The 20086-nt window shown below is 42.2% G+C and overlaps 1 protein-coding gene across 1 annotated transcript in view; it reads left to right on the top strand.

Moving 5' to 3' along the window:
* Positions 1-20086, top strand: part of LOC138358852 (uncharacterized) — a 64196-nt gene that overhangs the window by 20815 nt on the left and 23295 nt on the right. The window contains exon 3 of the mRNA XM_069317202.1: positions 18996-19201. Within this exon, the coding sequence (XP_069173303.1) occupies positions 18996-19201 (206 nt within the window). The remainder of the gene's footprint in view (positions 1-18995; positions 19202-20086) is intronic.

Below are 20086 nucleotides of genomic sequence, written 5' to 3'. Positions count from 1 at the left end.
TTTATTGTTTTGTTTGCTTTGCTTGCATGTTTGTAATTGTTTTCTGTTTTGTGTCTTGATGTGTGTTTCTCATGTTTACTTTGTGCCCTTCTCATGTTTTGTTAATTGTTGTACTGGGCTGTCAGTCCTTCTGGCCGGCGGTTTCTTGTTCTGTTTTGTTATATTTCACTTGTTGTTTATTGTATTTATTGTCTTTCCTTTTCATGCTTGCACGTAAAATTAAAAAAAAATAAAAAATATATACAGGACAGTGAAGTTCCAGGTGGTGCTGTTGTAGCGATAACTGGGAGCTGCGAAGTAGATAAGAGCAAGGTGCTTGCTCACCAGCCACTTGCGTGATCGTGGCGACGCCAGGTGTGTTTGGAAGGGGTGGACCATAGATAACCATAGCCTGTGCTACTTGGAACTTGTTCAGAGTAGCTGCATATATAAAAACAACAACGTTAAATGTTTCATACACAGTGTATCAGGAGAACCATAAGTGTAGTTCATAAGTGTAAAGAAGTCTTTGAGAATGTAAGAAGCCCTAACGAAACGCTTCTAGGCGTCAGACCTTCAATCAAAATGAATTTTGGAGAATTGATATTTTCCTTACCACCGACAGTGAAGAAAAACATAAGAAATATTGAATAAATTTGTGTTAGATTTATTAATCTTACTTTTTCGCTCATAATCAACAACATATGCTTACAAGACTATATATATTATATATAGTCTTTATATATATATATATATGTCGTACCTAGTAGCCAGAACGCACTTCTCAGCCTACTATGCAAGGCCCGATTTGCCTAATAAGCCAAGTTTTCATGAATTAATTGTTTTTCGACTACCTAACCTACCTAACCTAACCTAACCTAACTTTTTCGGCTACCTAACCTAACCTAACCTACAAAGGTAGGTTAGGTTAGGTAGGGTTGGTTAGGTTCGGTCATATATCTACGTTAATTTTAACTCCAATAAAAAAAATGACCTCATACATAATGAACTGGGTAGCTTTATCATTTCATTAAAAAAAAATTAGAGAAAATATATTAATTCAGGAAAACTTGGCTTATTAGGCAAATCGGGCTTTGCATATCAGGCCGAGTACGACGTTCTGGCTACTAGGTACGACATATATATATATATATATATATATATATATATATATATATATATATATATATATATATATATATATATATACATATATATATATATATATATATATATATATATATATATATATATATATATATATATATATACATATATATATATATATATATGTCGTACCTAGTAGCCAGAACGCACTTCTCAGCCTACTATGCCAGGCCCGATTTGCCTAAAAAGCCAAGTTTTCATGAATTAATATATTTTCTCTATTTTTTTGTCATGAAATGATGAAGCTACCCATTTCATTATGTGTGAGGTCAATTTTTTTTATTGGAGTTAAAATTAACGTAGATATATGACCGAACCTAACCAACCCTACCTAACCTAACCAATCTTTATAGGTTATGTTAGGTTAGGTAGCCGGAAAAGTTAGGTTAGGTTAGGTTAGGTAGGTTAGGTAGTCGAAAAACAATTAATTCATGAAAACTTGGCTTATTAGGCAAATCGGGCCATGCATAGAAGGCTGAGAAGTGCGTTCTGGCTACTAGGTACGACATATAAATATATATATATATATATATATATATATATATATATATATATATGTCGTACCTAGTAGCCAGAACGCACTTCTCAGCCTACTATGCAAGGCCCGATTTGCCAAATAAGCCAAGTTTTCCTGAATTAATGTTTTTTCGACTACCTAACCTACCTAACCTAACCTAACCTAACGTTTTCGGCTACCTAACCTAACCTAACCTATAAAGATAGGTTAGGTTAGGTTAGGTAGGGTTGGTTAGGTTCGGTCATATATCTACGTTAATTTTAACTCCAATAAAAAAAAATTGACCTCATACGTAATGAAATGGGTAGCTTATCATTTCAAAAGAAAAAAATTTGAGAAAATATATATATTCAGTAAATCTTGGCTTATTAGGCAAATCGGGCCTTGCATAGTAGGCTGAGAAGTGAGTTCTGGCTATTAGGTACGACATATATATATATATATATATATATATATATATATATATATATATATATATATATATATATATATATATATATATTATTAAATATGACCGAAAAAGTTAGATTAATAATTCTAACACGAATTTTCTCGATCTTTCGAACATTTCTTTTCACTGTTGGTGGTAATTCAAAAATCAATTCTCCAAAATTCATTTTTATTTCTAGTCTGACGCGACACTTGAGCGCGTTTCGTAAAACTTATTACATTTTCAAAGACTTTAGTTTACACATACACAACTGAATAGAATTTACACATCTCCAATTTGTTTATATCTACATTTGAGTGAGGTGGATGGGGTGAGGTGCTATTAATAGGGTATTAATTTCATCAACACAAGACAGAACACGAAACAATGGGTATTGAATGGAAGTGATTGTAGAAAGCCTATTGGTCCATATTTCTTGATGCTTCTATATTGGAGCAGAGTCTTGAGGTGGGTAGAATATAGTTGTGCATTAATTGGCTGTTGATTGCTGGTGTTGACTTTTTAATGTGTAGTGCCTCGCAAACGTCAAGCCGCCTGCTATCGCTGTATCTATCGATGATTTCTGTGTTGTTTACTAGGATTTCTCTGGCGATGGTTTGGTTGTGGGAAGAGATTATATGTTCCTTAATGGAGCCCTGTTGCTTATGCATCGTTAAACGCCTAGAAAGAGATGTTGTTGTCTTGCCTATATACTGGGTTTTTTGGAGCTTACAGTCCCCTAGAGGGCATTTGAAGGCATAGACGACGTTGGTCTCTTTTAAAGCGTTCTGCTCTGTGTCTGGAGAGTTTCTCATGAGTAGGCTGGCCGTTTTTCTGGTTTTATAGTAAATCGTCAGTTGTATCCTCTGATTTTTGTCTGTAGGGATAACGTTTCTATTAACAATATCTTTCAGGACCCTTTCCTCCGTTTTATGAGCTGTGGAAAATAAGTTCCTCGAAAATAGTCTAATAGGGGGTATAGGTGTTGTGTTAGTTGTCTCTTCAGAGGTTGCATGGCGTTTCACTTTCCTTCTTATGATGTCTATTTCCTTCATATCATCATAACATCATAAGAAGGAAAGTGAAACGCCATGCAACCTCTGAAGAGACAACTAACACAACACCTATACCCCCTATTAGACTATTTTACAGGAACTTCTTTTCCACAGCTCATAAAACGGAGGAAAGGGTCCTGAAAGATATTGTTAATAGAAACGTTATCCCTACTGTCGGGGTTTATCGGTGAGTGACAGTATACTCAAGGTCACTCGCCGTAGCCCTGGGGGTCTTCACTCTATCCTCGCGGCGCCACTGTACGCCAGGAGAGTATCCCAGTCAATCCCAACCGGCCTCTGATCGAGAAGGAGTGGGAACACAACTTGTTCTCTTAACTGTTGTATTCCCGCCCCAGCATAGGGCTCTACTACTAACCACAAGGTCGCCAACTGGTGTTTTCGGTGTCCAGTAACACGTCAGTGGTTTTGTTGAATTGTGGTAACACTGGCAAGAGCACACTCAATATGTCTGATATCAGGCAGGTATTTACTTCTATCGCTCTCTGCTTTCAGGTATTATATAGCCACAAGAAATATGGAAGGAATGATATAAACACCAATGTACTTTGTATTTTACTTAAAACTCATTCAAAGACATCACAAGATTATATCAATAAGCAAACAGCTGTTTCAGGCAGAAGTCGCTCGTTCCCACATATAATCATGAACTCGCCAAGCCGGCAACGCTCCCCCTCACGTCACTGTCAAAATCAGCTGGGCGACTACCACCGCGCGAATGTTATTTTATCTGTTTGCTTGTGGCGTGACGCGCCAGTTTCTTTAAGTTCTCAAAGATCACTAGAAGTTCGAACACACAATATTTGTGACAATAGCACGTAAACACTTCGCTTCACTGATCTTGAGCTCAATCAAACATCTCTATATTAATAGACACAATAACTCACTATCATAGTATAACATACTGCCCTTCATTTAATGATAACGTATGCAAGTATATATCACTGGAGTTCTCAGTAATTCCTTCCGTGGGCGATAACACAATTAATCACTGCACACAGGAATGATTATTCAATACACAAGCATAGACATATATATATATATGGATGAGTCATAGACACCAATAATGGTAATAACATAGTTACTGGGCACATAGCCTAACTCCAAATACTGGCATATTTATATATATATACTCTCTCACTAACTGATCATATTAAAGTCTCAAGAAAGACATTATCAACACAGTAAATTCATCAATTACTCCGGATGCCTGCACACACCAATAATAATCATAAACTCCGTGGGTACTCTATGTAGTCCCACTCTGCACACTGGTGCCTTACTGTGACATAGGTGAGCCTTGCTCACGACATACAAAATACTCTGGCTAAATAATATAGCTGACTAAAGGGGAATTGGGAGGGAAACTAGAATCACCTACTTCCACCTATCCTCCGGCGAGAGTTGAGTTGTAGCTCCTGGTCCTGGCTCCTGCCTCGTGTAGGGAACACCCCCACACACACACTGTCGTGTCCTCCAGGAACTCAATCAACGTCCCACCGTAAGCGCGTCGTCTCTGTGCCTTTTCACTGCAGGTCCGTGCTCCTCCTCGACTTCTTGTAGGGTTGGAGTCGGTCTCCCGGCCGTCGACTTCTCCTCCCAGCTACGGCTGCCCGCCTACGTCTCGGCTGCAGTCGTTCGGATTCCCGAATAGTTTTCTTCTTCCACTGCTTCCCGGTGGCTCGGTCCAGCCACTACGCCATCACAAACGGGTGAACTGCCTCAGACGTCGCATACGTCACTGCACAGACTTCACTTCTTCTTGCACAGTACCTGTCCTGGAGCACTTGTTGCTCAATATCCCGTCGATTCCCTCTCTGGTCCAACACATGAACGAAGGAAGACCTCACAGAGTACTTGCAGACTTCGGGTGACGCGTAAAATCCACGGGAGCGGGAAACAACTGTCAAACTGACAGGACCAATCTTCGCACGTCCAACCACCTTGACGTGTCGTGTCAGTCTAATGGCGCCACCGTGGCGCTCTGACTGGACCCCCCTTCCTTCGTGACGTCACATTCGCCATGGGAGGTTTTCATTGGCTCCCTGTGCCACATCGCTGTCGATGACCAATCTGGTGTCACTGACATCACAGTTTTGACGGCAAAACAGAAGAGCCAGCGCCATATTGGCTTCCTAAAGGGCCTAAACCACAGGCCAAAATACTCTTCTTATACAAATTTCTCGCCACTTCGAGAACACTACATTCTCCTACACATATCAAACTGATGCCTGCGACGTAGAGAACGCTCGGGTAAAGTGGACATGACTTTTACTGCAGGCGTGGGAGAAATATAAGGGGGAGAACACCGTCACACACCCCTCCCCTTAAAATAAGAGTCATGTCGGGTTAGTGTATACAGGACAGGGCATCTGCTACTACGTTGTCTTTCCCTTGGATGAGTTTAATTTCCAACCAGTACTCCTGCCGCCAATGCGAAACGCTCCTTACGTATCCGTCGACCATTCCCACGGTCACTCCTGGTGTCCATTGTTCCTTCAGCATGGACAGAGGACTTTGCACCCCTTGTCCATACACCAGCTGGAAAGGTGAGAAACCTAACGATCCTACCACTGCGTTACGCATGGCAAACAACGCAAGACATACTGCTTCATCCCACTCAGTTCCCTGCTCTGTGCAGAACACTCTCATCAGCATGCCGTCCTGTACGTAACAATGAGTGGCCCTCTCAGGACCAACACGTCCTCCTTTGGCCTCATGAATCAATTTGGGGAACTCCATCTGCTGCAGCTCCCCAAGACGTGTGCAGTCCACTCCGAGAGAACTGGTGATGTTCACCTGTAACTCACCATCCGGGCTGCCTTCGCCCTCCATTCGTTCTCTGGGCCCCATGAAGAGGTGATCGATTTCCAGACTGTCGGACGTCTCCTCGTCAGCCCCATCAGATTCACACCCTCCGTGTCCGTTGCACTGCCTCGGAATCACAGCACAAACCGGGAACGCCGCCGTGGCGATTCCTTTCTCGTCCCCACAGGCGTCTAACACTCCGCCTGTCTCCTCATAGTGCTCTATGCACTCCTCGCCCTTCGCGAGATTCGGGAGGACATATCCTCCACATGCGTCATTTCCCAAGATGACTTGTGCCTCCATCTTGGGCATCGATGCACAGACCCCCACCACTAGGGTCTGGCAGCCACAATCAGAATTCAGAGTCACCTGGTGTAGGGGCATCCTCACTGGGCCTCCCACAGTGGTCACACTTGCCACCCCCACACTGGTACTCTCGTAACCCTCGGGGAACAGGGTTTCGCTCACCAGGGTAAAATCTGCCCCAGTGTCTCTTAATATCTTCACCGGGATGGGGTCTGCGTCCCCCATCCTTACGGTTCCCTCACACACGAATGGGTGAACTCTTTTCTTGCCACTCAGTACGGGTTCATCCCGCACCCACTCGGCCATCTGGTCCTCGACCCTCATGAAAGCAACGTTCCCCCGCTGTTTAGGGCGTTTGCATTCCCGCACGACGTGTCCGAATAATCTACAGTTGTAGCAGCGGATCTTCCTCGTCGGAGACCATCCACCACTGATCGCCCTGGCACCGCCTCCAGAGGCCGTCGCTCCGTGTGTCTTCCTCGCACCATCCATCGACTCCTTCGTCGCAGCAACAGCTCCTGAGCTCTCAGCTTGGGACTTCTTTACCGTCTCCACAGCACTCTTCGAGCCTCTGTTGTCGCCCCTCGAGAGGTGGGACTTGGGAGAACTCGCTCCTGTCCTCCATCCGTCCGTCCTCCTATAATTTCTACCATTTCCGGAGTATACGGGCGGTCGGTGCTGTCCCTCTCTGCGTGGGCGTAAGGCTTCTTCCAGCATGTCGGCTCTGTCGGCTGCGGCCCTCAGGTCCTTTATGTCTGCCTCCTTTACTCTCACCCTGATCTCAGGAGAGAGCACGGACATAAACTTCTCCATGACCATAAGCCTCTTGACCTCCTCAGCCGACCTCGCTCCTTCAGAGTCCAGCCACTTAAGGAACTTCCTCTCCATGTCCCTCGCCGTCTCCGCATAAGATTTTCCTGGCGAACGGGTACATTCCCTGAATCTCTTCCTGTAACATTCCGGCGTGAGCTTGAAAGAATGGAGCACAGCTCTCTTTACAGCATCGTAGTTGGTGCACTCTTGGAGGTCGAGCATATTGTAGGCTTCACGAGCTTCACCGGTGAGCCTACCCTGAACCAGCTCCGCCCACTCCGCCCTCGGCCACTTCTTCAGAGTAGCGACCCTTTCGAAATGGTCGAAGAAACCTTCAGCTTCATTTGGTACAAAGACCGGCAAATCTCGCTCCCTCACTCGGCGGTCCTCCTGCTGTGGCGGAGCAGGGGGAGCTAGCCCTAGCTCAGCTCGCTTCAGCTCCACATCCTTGTTAGCCTCTATCTCCTGCTGTTTCAGTCTAGCTTCTAGCTCGTCTTTGCGCTGCTGTGCCTCTCGCTCTTCCTTGCGCTGCTGTGCTTCTGCTTCTCGCTCTTCTTTGCGCTGCTGTGCTTCTGCTTCTCGCTCTTCTTTGCGCTGCTGTGCTTCCGCTTCTCGCTCTTCTTTGCGCTGCTGTGCTTCCGCTTCTCGCTCTTCTCTGCGCTGCTGTGCTTCTGCTTCTCGCTCTTCTCTGCGCTGCTGTGCTTCCGCTTCTCGCTCTTCTCTGCGCTGCTGTGCCTCTCGCTCCTCACGCTTCAGCTGTGCTTCTCGCTCCTCACGCATCAGCTGTGCTTCCAGCTGCAGCTTCATTATCTCCAGCTTAACGCTGCGCCTGCTGCCGCTGGATCCCCTGCTGCTTCCACCAATGCTCAGGTGTTCTCCCATACTGGCAGGTGTTTGTGGCCGTTCCTCCCCTAAAGCTTCGTTTCGTGCTCTGAGCTGTACCATGATCTCCAGTCTTCTCTCTCCCACTCTGGAAGATCTCAGCTTTATCCCAAAATGGTCTGCTATTGACTGTAACTGTGCCTTGGTGCACTCCTCCAGCACCTGCTCATCTCTAGTGTCAATGAACCTTGTTACTAAATCATCCTCCATCTTGTGCTATGAGTGATAACCTGCACCTGATACCTAATACCACTGCCAAGTACTATAACTGTAACCTTTATCTTGATCGTGATCCTGGCAAGGTCGCCAATGTCGGGGTTTATCGGTGAGCAACAGTATACTCAAGGTCACTCACCGTAGCCCTGCAGGTCTTCACTCTATCCTCGCGGCGCCACTGTACGCCAGGAGTGTATCCCAGTCAATCCCAACCAGCCTCTGATCGAGAAGGAGTGGGAACACGACTTGTTCTCTTAACTGTTGTATGCCCGCCCCAGCATAGGGCTCTACTACTAACCACAAGGTCACCAACTGGTGTTTTCGGTGTCCAGTAACACGTCAGTGGTTTTGTTGAATTGTGGTAACAGTGGCAAGAGCACACTCAATATGTCTGATATCAGGCAGGTATTTACTTCTATCGCTCTCTGCTTTCAGGTATTATATAGCCACAAGAAATATGGAGGGGATGATATAAACACCAATGTACTTTGTATTTTACTTAAAACTCATTCAAAGACATCACAAGATTATATCAATAAGCAAACAACTGTTTCAGGCAGAAGTTGCTCGTTCCCACATATAATCATGAACTCGCCAAGCCGGCAACGCTCCCCCTCACGTCAATGTCAAAATCAGCTGGGCGACTACCACCGCGCAAATGTTATTTTATCTGTTTGCTTGTGGCGTGACGCGCCAGTTTTTTTAAGTTCTCAAAGATCACTAGAAGTTCGAACACACAATATTTGCGACAATAGCACGTAAACACTTCGCTGCACTGATCTTGAGCTCAATCAAACATCTCTATATTAATAGACACAATAACTCACTATCATAGTATAACATACTGCCCTTCATTTAATGATAACGTATGCAAGTATATATCACTGGAGTTCTCAGAAATTCCTTCCGTGGGCGATAACACAATTAATCACTGCACACAGGAATGATTATTCAATACACAGGCATAGACATATATATATATATGGATGAGTCATAGACACCAATAAAGGTAATAACATAGTTACTGGGCACATAGCCTAACTCCAAATACTGGCATATTTATATATATATACTCTCTCACTAACTGATCATATTAAAGTCTCATGAAAGACATTATCAACACAGTAAATTCATCAATTACTCCGGGTGCCTGCACACACCAATAATAATCATAAACTCCGTGGGTACTCTTTATAGTCCCACTCTTCACACTGGTGCCTTACTGTGACATAGGTGAGCCTTGCTCACGACATACGAAATACTCTGGCTAAATAATATAGCTGACTAAAGGGGAATTGGGAGGGAAACTAGAATCACCTACTTCCACCTATCCTCCGGCGAGAGTTGAGTTGTAGCTCCTGGTCCTGGCTCCTGCCTCGTGTAGGGAACACCCCCACACACACACTGTCGTGTCCTCCAGGAACTCAATCAACGTCCCACCGTAAGCGCGTCGTCTCCGTGCCTTTTCACTGCAGGTCCGTGCTCCTCCTCGACTTCTTGTAGGGTTGGAGTCGATCTCCCGGCCGTCGACTTCTCCTCCCAGCTACGGCTGCCTGCCTACGTCTCGGCAGCAGTCATTCAGATTCCCAAATAGTTTTCTTCTTCCACTGCTTCCCGGTGGCTCGGTCCAGCCACTACGCCGTCACAAACGGGTGAACTGCTTCAGACGTCGCATACGTCACTGCACAGACTTCACTTCTTCTTGCACAGTACCTGTCCTGGAGCACTTGTTGCTCAATATCCTGTCGATTCCCTCTCTGGTCCAACACATGAACGAAGGAAGACCTCACAGAGTACATGCAGACTTCGGGTGACGCGTAAAATCCACGGGAGCCGGAAACAACTGTCAAACTGACAGGACCAATCTTCGCACGTCCAACCACCTTGACGTGTCGTGTCAGACTGATGGCGCCGCCGTGGCGCTCTGACTGGACCCCCCTTCCTTCGTGACTTCACATTCGCCATGAGAGGTTTTCATTGGCTCCCTGTGCCACATCGCTGTCGGTGACCAATCTGGTGTCACTGACGTCACACAGTTTTGGCGGCAAAACAGAAGAGCCAATGACTCTTACTGCAGGCGTGGGAGAAATATAAGGGGGGGAACACCGTCACACTACAGACAAAAATCAGAGGATACAACTGACGATTTACTATAAAACCAGAAAAACGGCCAGCCTACTCATGAGAAACTCTCCAGACACAAAGCAGAACGCTTTAAAAGAGACCAACGTCGTCTATGCCTTCAAATGCCCTCTTGAGGACTGTAAGCTCCAAAAATCCCAGTATATAGGCAAGACAACAACATCTCTTTCTAGGCGTTTAACGATGCATAAGCAACAGGGCTCCATTAAGGAACATATAATCTCTTCCCACAACCAAACATCGCCAGAGAAATCCTAGTAAACAACACAGAAATCATCGATAGATACAGCGATAGCAGGCGGCTTGACGTTTGCGAGGCACTACACATTAAAAAGTCAACACCAGCAATCAACAGCCAATTAATGCACAACTATATTCTACCCACCACAAGACTCCGCTCCAATATAGAAGCATCAAGAAATATGGACCAATAGGCTTTCTACAATCACTTCCATTCAATACCCATTGTTTCGTGTTCTGTCTTGTGTTGATGAAATTAATACCCTATTAATACCACCTCACCCCATTCACCTCACTCAAATGTAGATATAAACAAATTGGAGATGTGTAAGTTCTATTTAGTTGTGTATGTGTAAACTAAAGTGTTTGAAAATGTAATAAGTTTTACGAAACGCGCTCAAGTGTCGCGTCAGACTAGAAATAAAAATGAATTTTGGAGAATTGATTTTTGAATTACCACCAACAGTGAAAAGAAATGTTCGAAAGATCGAGAAAATTCGTGTTAGAATTATTAATCTTACTTTTTCGGTCATATTTAATAATATATGTCTACAGGAAAGACTGCTACCAAAATATACTAATATATATATATATACATGTCTCATTGAATATGATAGCATATTCTGTAATTACTATTTTCTGGTTTAGGGCTTCTATCCCTCTAACTATTTTCTTAGCATCAGGGCTTAGCTGAAATAGGAGTTCTCCAAAACTCATTTTCGTAATTTTAAGGTGAAGAAAAGAAGTGAATTACTATAGAATGTATTACACTTATTTATACAATTTGCACAACGTTTCGAACCCTCCATGGTTCATTCTCAAGTGAAAAGAAATTTCAGGTTTGGTTGATTTTATACCCTCACTGGGTCAGGTGATAAGACAATAAAGGTGAAAACATGGGGGGATACATAAGAACATAAGAGTAGAGGTAACTGCGGAAGGCCTATTGGCCCATACGAGGCAGCTACTATCTATATACAAAGATTAATCAAGTGTAATTGGCCTGTTATGTTGAACGGTGTCTTCTGTGTTGGCATCGTTATGTTCTGGTCTTGTCCTTACTCTCATGGTGGGTAGAGTTAATAGTTCCGTTATTTGGGTGTTCATGGTAGGTTGTTCTATTCTTATGTGAATTGCTTCAAGAATTTGTAATCTTCTTGCATCTTGGGTTTTGTCTATTATACAGGTATTTTTGTTCAACATTTCTCTTGTTAGGGTGATGTCATGGGCTTGTCTCATGTGATTCCTGGGGGCACCGGATTGAAGATGGCATGTCAAACGCCTCGTCAGCTTGGTCGACGTCATACCTATGTACTTAGATTGAAGGTTATCACCAAACATTAGTTGTGGGAGATTCCCAGATAAGGTATTTGGATAGAACGTTTTGTGCTAGAGATAGGGGGAACAGGTTAAGGGTTTGCTATCCCGGAGCTGGCATTGGTGATATTATAAACAACATGAATGATATTATGGCTGGTAATGGGAACAATCCCATTATTTGCATTAGCGTGGGAGGAAATGATGTTGGTCGAGTCAGGAGTGAGGAACTGATTCAGAGGTATAAAACAGCCATAGAGTTAGTTAGGAGCAAGGGAGGAATCCCGATCATATGTGGCATTCTTCCAAGAAAGGGAGTGGGAAATGAATGGATATCGAGGGCACTTGGTGTCAATTGCCGGCTGGAAAGATATTGCAAATCAAATGCAATATATTTCATAGACAACTGGAAACACTTCTATGGAAGAAATGAAATGTATGCTCGTGATGGGGTGCATCTATCGAGAGCTGGGGTTGTTGCTGTTGCGAACTCGCTAGAAGAAGTGGTTAGAGGTGTTTGTTTGGGTTTAAACTGTTAGTAGATAGAGGTATGGGAATTGATTTGGAGGAAGGAGGTAATAAAAGTATGTGTTTGTGGGAGAAAGGAATTGGCAAAACGATCAGGGAAAGAGAAGGTCCGCAAAATAACAATTCACTTAGGGTATATTACACTAACAGTAGAAGTCTAAGAAATAAAATTAACGAATTAAATGCTCTTGTCTGCACAGAAAAAATAGATATTATTGCACTTACCGAAACGTGGATGAATGTAGAAAATAGAGAACTATTAGCTGAATATCAAATATATGGATTTAAACTATTTCACACAGATAGATATATTAGACGAGGAGGTGGAGTAGCCATATATGTTAGGGACAATTTGAAATGTAGTCTCAAAGAGGGAATCAAAACAGAGCCACACACAGAAACTATTTGGATTGAATTAAACGAAAAAGCTAATAATATTATAATAGGAGTAATATATAGGCCACCAAATTTAGACAGAATGGAAGCAAAGCATCTATGGGATGAAATATCTAGAGCATCTAGATCTAACAGTATTTATGTCATGGGTGACTTTAATTTTAGCGGAATAAACTGGTTGAACAAAACAGGGAATAGTGAAGCAGAAGATTTTCTAGAATTAATTGACGATTGCTTTCTTACGCAACACATTAAGGAACCAACACGGGAAAATAATATTTTAGATTTAGTGTTAACTAACAGGGAAACGCAAATTAATGACATCGAAATAGGGAGTGAGCTAGGGAGCAGTGATCACAAAGAAATCAGATTTAGCATAGAATGGAATAGACCAGTAGGAGAAAATTCTGTTAAAGTGCCAGATTTTCGAAAAGCTGATTTTAATAGCCTAAGAAATTTTTTGGGTCAAATTGATTGGAAAGGCTTGGGTATGGGGTGTGGGCCGGTCTTGGAGCGAGACATGAACCCAGCGTTAGGTGACTTAAATGGGGATTTCGATGTGGATTCAATATATAACTTATTTAAGAATATTCTAAACAAAGCACAGGAACGTAGTATACCATACAAATTGAATAGATCGTATACTAATGACCCAAAGTGGATAACAAAGAATTTGAAGAACCTTATAGGTAAAAAGAGAGCTTGGTACAAAAGGATTAAAAATGGGGAGGTCACTTTAGAACAGGAATTCGTACAACTGGTTAGAAATGTTAAAAAAGAGATAAGGAAAGCAAAAAGGAACTATGAAGTTCGCATAGCAGGGCAAGCAAAGACAAATCCTAAAGGGTTTTTTCAGTTATATCGTACTAAGACTAGGGAAAGGATAGGTCCATTAAAAACTGAGACAGGTCAAATAACAGATAGTGATGAAGAGATGAGTAGTATTTTTAATAAATATTTTGTATCTGTATTTACTAAAGAGGAACTTAACAATATGCCTTCAGCCGAACAAGTCTATGTGGGTGGGGACGAGGACAGGTTGAAGAGTTTAGCAGTTACCAGGGAGGATGTTCTTAAACAAATAGTAAAACTCAAACCAAACAAATCCCCAGGGCCGGATGAAGTGTTTGCTAGGGTGCTTAAAGAATGCAAAGAGGAGCTTTGTGACCCACTGTCAACCATATTTAATAAATCAATAGAGTCAGGCAGAGTGCCAGAGTTTTGGAAAGTTGCTAATGTGATACCAGTTTTTAAGAAAGGAGATAGATCACTTGCGTCTAACTATCGACCAATTAGCCTAACGTCTATTGTGGGAAAGTTACTCGAATCTATAATAGCAAATAAAATTCGTCTTCATCTTGAAAAACATAAATTAATAATTGAGTCGCAACATGGTTTTATAAATGGCCGTTCATGTTTAACAAATTTGTTATCTTTTTATTCTAGCATTGTTGAGGCAGTTGATAGTGGTAAGGATTGCGATGTTGTATACCTTGACTTTAGCAAAGCTTTTGATACAGTGCCACATGAAAGACTGATTAAAAAAATAGAGTCTCATGGTATTGGGGGTGCTATATTAAGCTGGATTAGGGCATGGCTATACCAAAGGAAACAGAGAGTTAGTATAAATGGAATCAAGTCAGAGTGGGAAAATGTTGTAAGTGGAGTGCCTCAAGGCTCTGTCCTGGGACCTCTGTTGTTTATAATATATATAAATGATTTAGATTCAGGTTTGAGTAGCAACATTTGCAAATTTGCCGATGATACGAAAATCGGTAGGGAAATTAATTCGGAGGAGGACTCACTATCACTTCAAGTTGATCTAGATAGGGTTTTGAAATGGTCAAAGGATTGGCAGATGCAGTTTAATGCTGATAAATGTAAAGTTCTGAGGTTAGGTAATGATGATAGAGTTACAAGATACGAGCTAGATGGTGTTGTGATTGCGAAGTCGGATTGCGAAAGGGATCTGGGAGTTATGATTAGTAAGAATTTAAAACAAAAGGATCAATGCATAAATGTTCGTAATAAGGCAAATCGGACACTTGGATTTATTAATCGCAGCGTTAGTAACAAGACACCTGGTGTGGTTCTCAAGCTATATCTTGCTCTAGTTAGGCCCCATTTAGATTATGCAGTTCAGTTTTGGTCGCCATATTATAGAATGGATATAAATTCACTTGAACGTGTCCAGCGTAGGATGACTAAGTTAATTCCCCAAATTAGAAATCTTTCATATGAAGAAAGATTAACAAAGCTTAAGTTGCATTCACTGGAAAGGCGAAGAGTTAGGGGTGACATGATAGAGGTTTACAAGTGGATGAATGGACATAACCGGGGGGATATTAATAGGGTATTAAAAGTATCAACACAGGACAGAACACGAAACAATGGATATAAATTGGATAAGTTTAGATTTAGGAAAGACTTGGGTAAATACTGGTTCAGTAACAGGGTTGTTGATTTGTGGAACCAATTGCCGCGTAACATTGTGGAGGTGGGGTCCCTCGATTGTTTCAAGCACGGGTTGGACAAGTATATGAGTGGGATTGGGTGGTTATAGAATAGGAGCTGCCTCGTATGGGCCAATAGGCCTTCTGCAGTTACCTTTGTTCTTATGTTCTTATGTTCTTATGTTACATCCTTCGTGGGGGCAAGTGTACATGTATACAACGCTTGACTGCTGTAGAGGGTTCTCCGTCGGCTTCGGGCGGTTTTTGATAAGGAGTTCGGAAGTCTTCTTGGTTTTGTAGAATATTATCAGGTTTGTGTTTTGGTTAGGAGTAATACTTTTTACTCCTTTACGGATTATTTCTCTCATTATTCTTTCCTCTTTTATATGTTCACTGTGAATGGTTGATTTGTAATATAATTTTATTGGGGGTATTGTGGTTTCTGTTCTAGGTTCAGGATTATACCAACAGTCCAAGTGTCTTCTTATAGCAGCGTTTATTTCCGCGTTGCTATATCCGTTGTTCACCAATACCTGAGTTACTCTTTCAAACTCTCTACTCACGTTGCTCCATTCAGAGCAGTGGGTAAGCGCTCGACGAATATAAGCATTGAGAACACTGGCTTTGTATCATTGGGGGCACTCACTTCTACCGTTCAGGCATAATCCTATGTTGGTGGGCTTAGTATATACGTTGGTGCTTAAAGAGGTTCCTGTTTTTGTTAATAGTACATCCAAGAATGGCAGACTGTTATTTTCACTATTTTCATGCGTAAATCGGAGTACTGACTCTTTAGAGAGAGAGTCATCGATAGATACATCGCTGTATCTATCGATGATTTCCGTGTTTTTTGTTAAGACTTCTCTGGTGATGATCTGGTTGTGGGAAGAGATTATATGTTCCTTAATGGAGCCCTGTTGCTTCCATTCTTCCCTTTAACTTATATATATATATATATATATATATATATATATATATATATATATATAATGTCGTACCTAGTAGCCAGAACGCACTTCTCGGCCAACTATGCAAGACCCGATTTGCCTAATAGGCCGAGTGATATTCTTTATTTTAAATAAATTGTTTCCATTTATTTTATATGAATTATTATTATTGTATTATATTAAGAACATAATTTATTGACTTAGTTGTGGTTGTTTAGGTTGGGTTAAGATAGGTTAGGTTAGGTTAGGTTTGGTTGGTTAGGTCCGGTCATATATCTATGTTAGTTTTAACTCAAATTTAAACAAAATAACTAATACATAATGAAATGGACAGATTTATCATTTAATAAGAAAAAAATTAGAAAATTATATAAATTCAGGAAAACTTGGCTTATTAGGCAAATCGGGTCTTGCATAAGTGTGTGTACTCACCTAGTTGTGTTTGCGGGGGTTGAGCTCTGGCTCTTTGTTCGGCTTTGTGTGTTTGTGTGTGTACTCACCTAATTGTGCTTGCGGGGGTTGAGCTTTGGCTCTTTGGTCCCGCCTCTCAACTGTCAATCAACTGGTGTACAGATTCCTGAGCTTATTGGGCTCTGTCATATCTACATTTGAAACTGTGTATGGAGTCAGCCTCCACCACATCACTTAATAGTGCATTTCATTTACTAATTACTCTGACACTGAAAAAGTTTTTTCTAATGTCTCTGTGGCTCATTTGGGTACTCAGCTTCCACCTATGTCCCCTTGTTCGCGTCCCTCCAGTGTTGAATAATTCATCCTTGTTTACCCGGTCGATTCCCCTGAGGATTTTGTAGGTTGTGATCATGTTCCCCCTTACTCTTCTGTCTTCCAGTGTCGTAAGGTGCATTTCCCGCAGCTTTTCCTCATAACTTAGGCCTCTTGGTTCTGGGACTAGTCTAGTAGCATACCTTTGGACCTTTTCCAGCTTCGTCTTGTGTGTGTGTGTGTGTGTGTGTGTGTGTGTGTGTGTGTGTGTGTGTGTGTGTGTGTGTGTGTGTGTGTGTGTGTGTACTCACCTAATTGTGCTTGCGGGGGTTGAGCTCTGGCTCTTTGGTCCCGCCTCTCAACCGTCAATCAACGGGTGTACAGATTCCTGAGCCTATCGGGCTCTATCATATCTACACTTGAAACTGTGTATGGAGTCAGCCTCCACCACATCTCTTCCTAATGCATTCCATTTGTCCACCACTCTGACACTAAAAAAGTTCTTTCTAATATCTCTGTGGCTCATTTGGGCACTCAGTTTCCACCTGTGTCCCCTTGTACGTGTTCCCCTTGTGTTAAATAGACTGTATTTATCTACCTTATCAATTCCCTTCAGAATCTTGAATGTGGTGATCATGTCCCCCCTAAGTCTTCTGTCTTCCAGCGAAGTGAGGTTTAATTCCCGTAGTCTCTCCTCGTAGCTCATATCTCTCAGCTCGGGTACTAGTCTGGTGGCAAACCTTTGAACCTTTTCCAGTTTAGTCTTATCCTTGACTAGATATGGACTCCATGCTGGGGCTGCATACTCCAGGATTGGCCTGACATATGTGGTATACAAAGTTCTGAATGATTCTTTACACAAGTTTCTAAATGCCATTCGTATGTTGGCCAGCCTGGCATATGCCGCTGATGTTATCCGCTTGATATGTGCTGCAGGAGACAGGTCTGGCGTGATATCAACCCCCAAGTCTTTTTCCTTCTCCTGGCTCCTGTGTGTGTGTGTGTGTGTCTGTGTGTGTGTGTGTGTCTGTGTGTGTGTGTGTGTGTGTGTGTGTGTGTGTGTGTGTGTGTGTGTGTGTGTGTGTGTGTGTGTGTGTGTTTACTAGTTGTGTTTTTGCGGGGGTTGAGCTTTGCTCTTTCGGCCAGCCTCTCAACTGTCAATCAACTGTTTACTAACTACTTTTTTTTTTTTTTTTTTTTTTCCCACACCACACACACACACCCCAGGAAGCAGCCTGAGTGTGTGTGTGTATGTCTGTGTCTGTGTTAATCACGAAAAATTAACACGTGATGAAAAATGTGACTAAGATTAGACTAATGATTAATGATTCTAACACGAATTTTCTCAATATTTCTTACATTTTCTTCACTGACAAAGGGTTATTAAAAAATTAACTCTCCAAAGCTCATTTTCACATTTTTATTTCTGGTCTGACATCTAGAAATGTTTCGTAAGAGACTTCTCACATTCTCAAAGACAAATTTTTATGAACTCCGTTTCATGTTTATATTTGTTTTTGGGTGAGGTGATATGACAAAAATGTTTTTGGGTGAGGTGATAAAACAGGAACCAATGGGTAATCATGGGGTAAATATAATTTTACGCAGTCAGAACACAAATTAATGCATATTTTGCTTCTTCTTGCTTCTGTATTGGTTCGGGGTCCTAAAGTGGGTAGAATGTAATCATGAGTTAATTGGCTGGTGTTGACTTTTTGGTGTGTTAGGCCTTGTTGATGTCGAGCCTCCCGCTGTCGCTGTATTTATCGATAAATTCTGTGTTGCTTGTTAAGATTTCTCTGGTGATGGTCTAGCTGTGTGGGGAGATTACATACTCCTTGATGGAGCCCTGTTGTTTGTACAAACATAAGCTCTCTCTCTGGCAAGTGCTCGAACTTAAAGAAAAATAACTGTGAGACACGGCGATAGTGTTCTCACTACTCAATCAGGACTTTCTTATTCACGAAATTCTTCTCTAATTCATTTCCACATTGTCCTTTTCATGATACTTTTACGTTTCAAAGATAGTCATGAACCAGGAGATATCCCATACAGGTTCTTGGAGTGGTGTGGGTTGTGGCAGTACCCGGAGACACGTGTAGTGGTGGTTGGTGGGAGAGCAGACGTGGGAACTGTGCTCCTCCACCATAGTCTTCGTAACACCCTTCATGCACTATATATCGCTCTTGAAGACGACATACTCCACGAGATTCGCCAGGGGTCGTTACCAAACACCTGGCTCAAGGACGGTTCAAGTAGAGGTGAGATGGAAACAGATAGTGCACTCTTGTGATACCTTAATGTTCCTCAGGGTTTTTCAAATATATTTTCCGTGATGTATGTAAGATAAAATCTTGGAACAGGACGGGGATCGAACCTGCGTCCTGAGTAGCCTAAGACACCCAGGGACCACGACATGTTGAAGATTGTGTAAATTATGTAAACTGAGATTCGTCCGGATTCGCTAGGAGTCTGGACTCCGAGATGGAAGCCAATCCAAGTTTTACATATAATTTGTATACACTCTGGAGGGCGTATTAGAGTTCTCTCCCAAACGTGTCCTTCAGGTACTCAAGGAAATCGCAGTAATGTGATATATCTATTTTAACATTGATTTAGGAAAGACTCCTGTTTTCCTGATTATAATTGCACTGTCACCAATCTGCACATGGTCATCGGATCCCGCAAGACATCACGATCTATAACTTCCAGAACACGGTATAAGACCTGAGGTACACAAGCTGGACAAGACGTACCAACCACAATGCCACGTACCACCAGACGAGGGCATTCACAGGCTCGAGATTCACTTTGAACGTGGGAATCCCTAAGTACTCATTAGTAAGAGGATTCCCTAGGTTTCTGCACCCAGCCTATCCTCCTGCTTTAGTATTACTTACAGTAACGCTGAAGGGGAGGGAAATATCAGGGCAAAACTCTAAGCCATTATGACTATATAGCACCTGGAAGGGGTCAGGATAAGGATTTCGAATAGGATGGATAGTATAGTATAGTATATACACTATATCAGTATATATTTATTATATCATGATAGTAAATATACTATATCAGGATAGTATATATACTATATTAGGATAGTACATATACCACAGAATATATTCTATGGTATACTATGGTACAATAAC

This window comes from Procambarus clarkii, chromosome 87, assembly GCF_040958095.1.
Source record: "Procambarus clarkii isolate CNS0578487 chromosome 87, FALCON_Pclarkii_2.0, whole genome shotgun sequence".
NCBI classification, from domain to species: domain Eukaryota; kingdom Metazoa; phylum Arthropoda; class Malacostraca; order Decapoda; family Cambaridae; genus Procambarus; species Procambarus clarkii.
The sequence above is the reverse complement of the archived record's forward strand: the minus strand, read 5'-3'. Positions and strand labels throughout refer to the sequence as shown.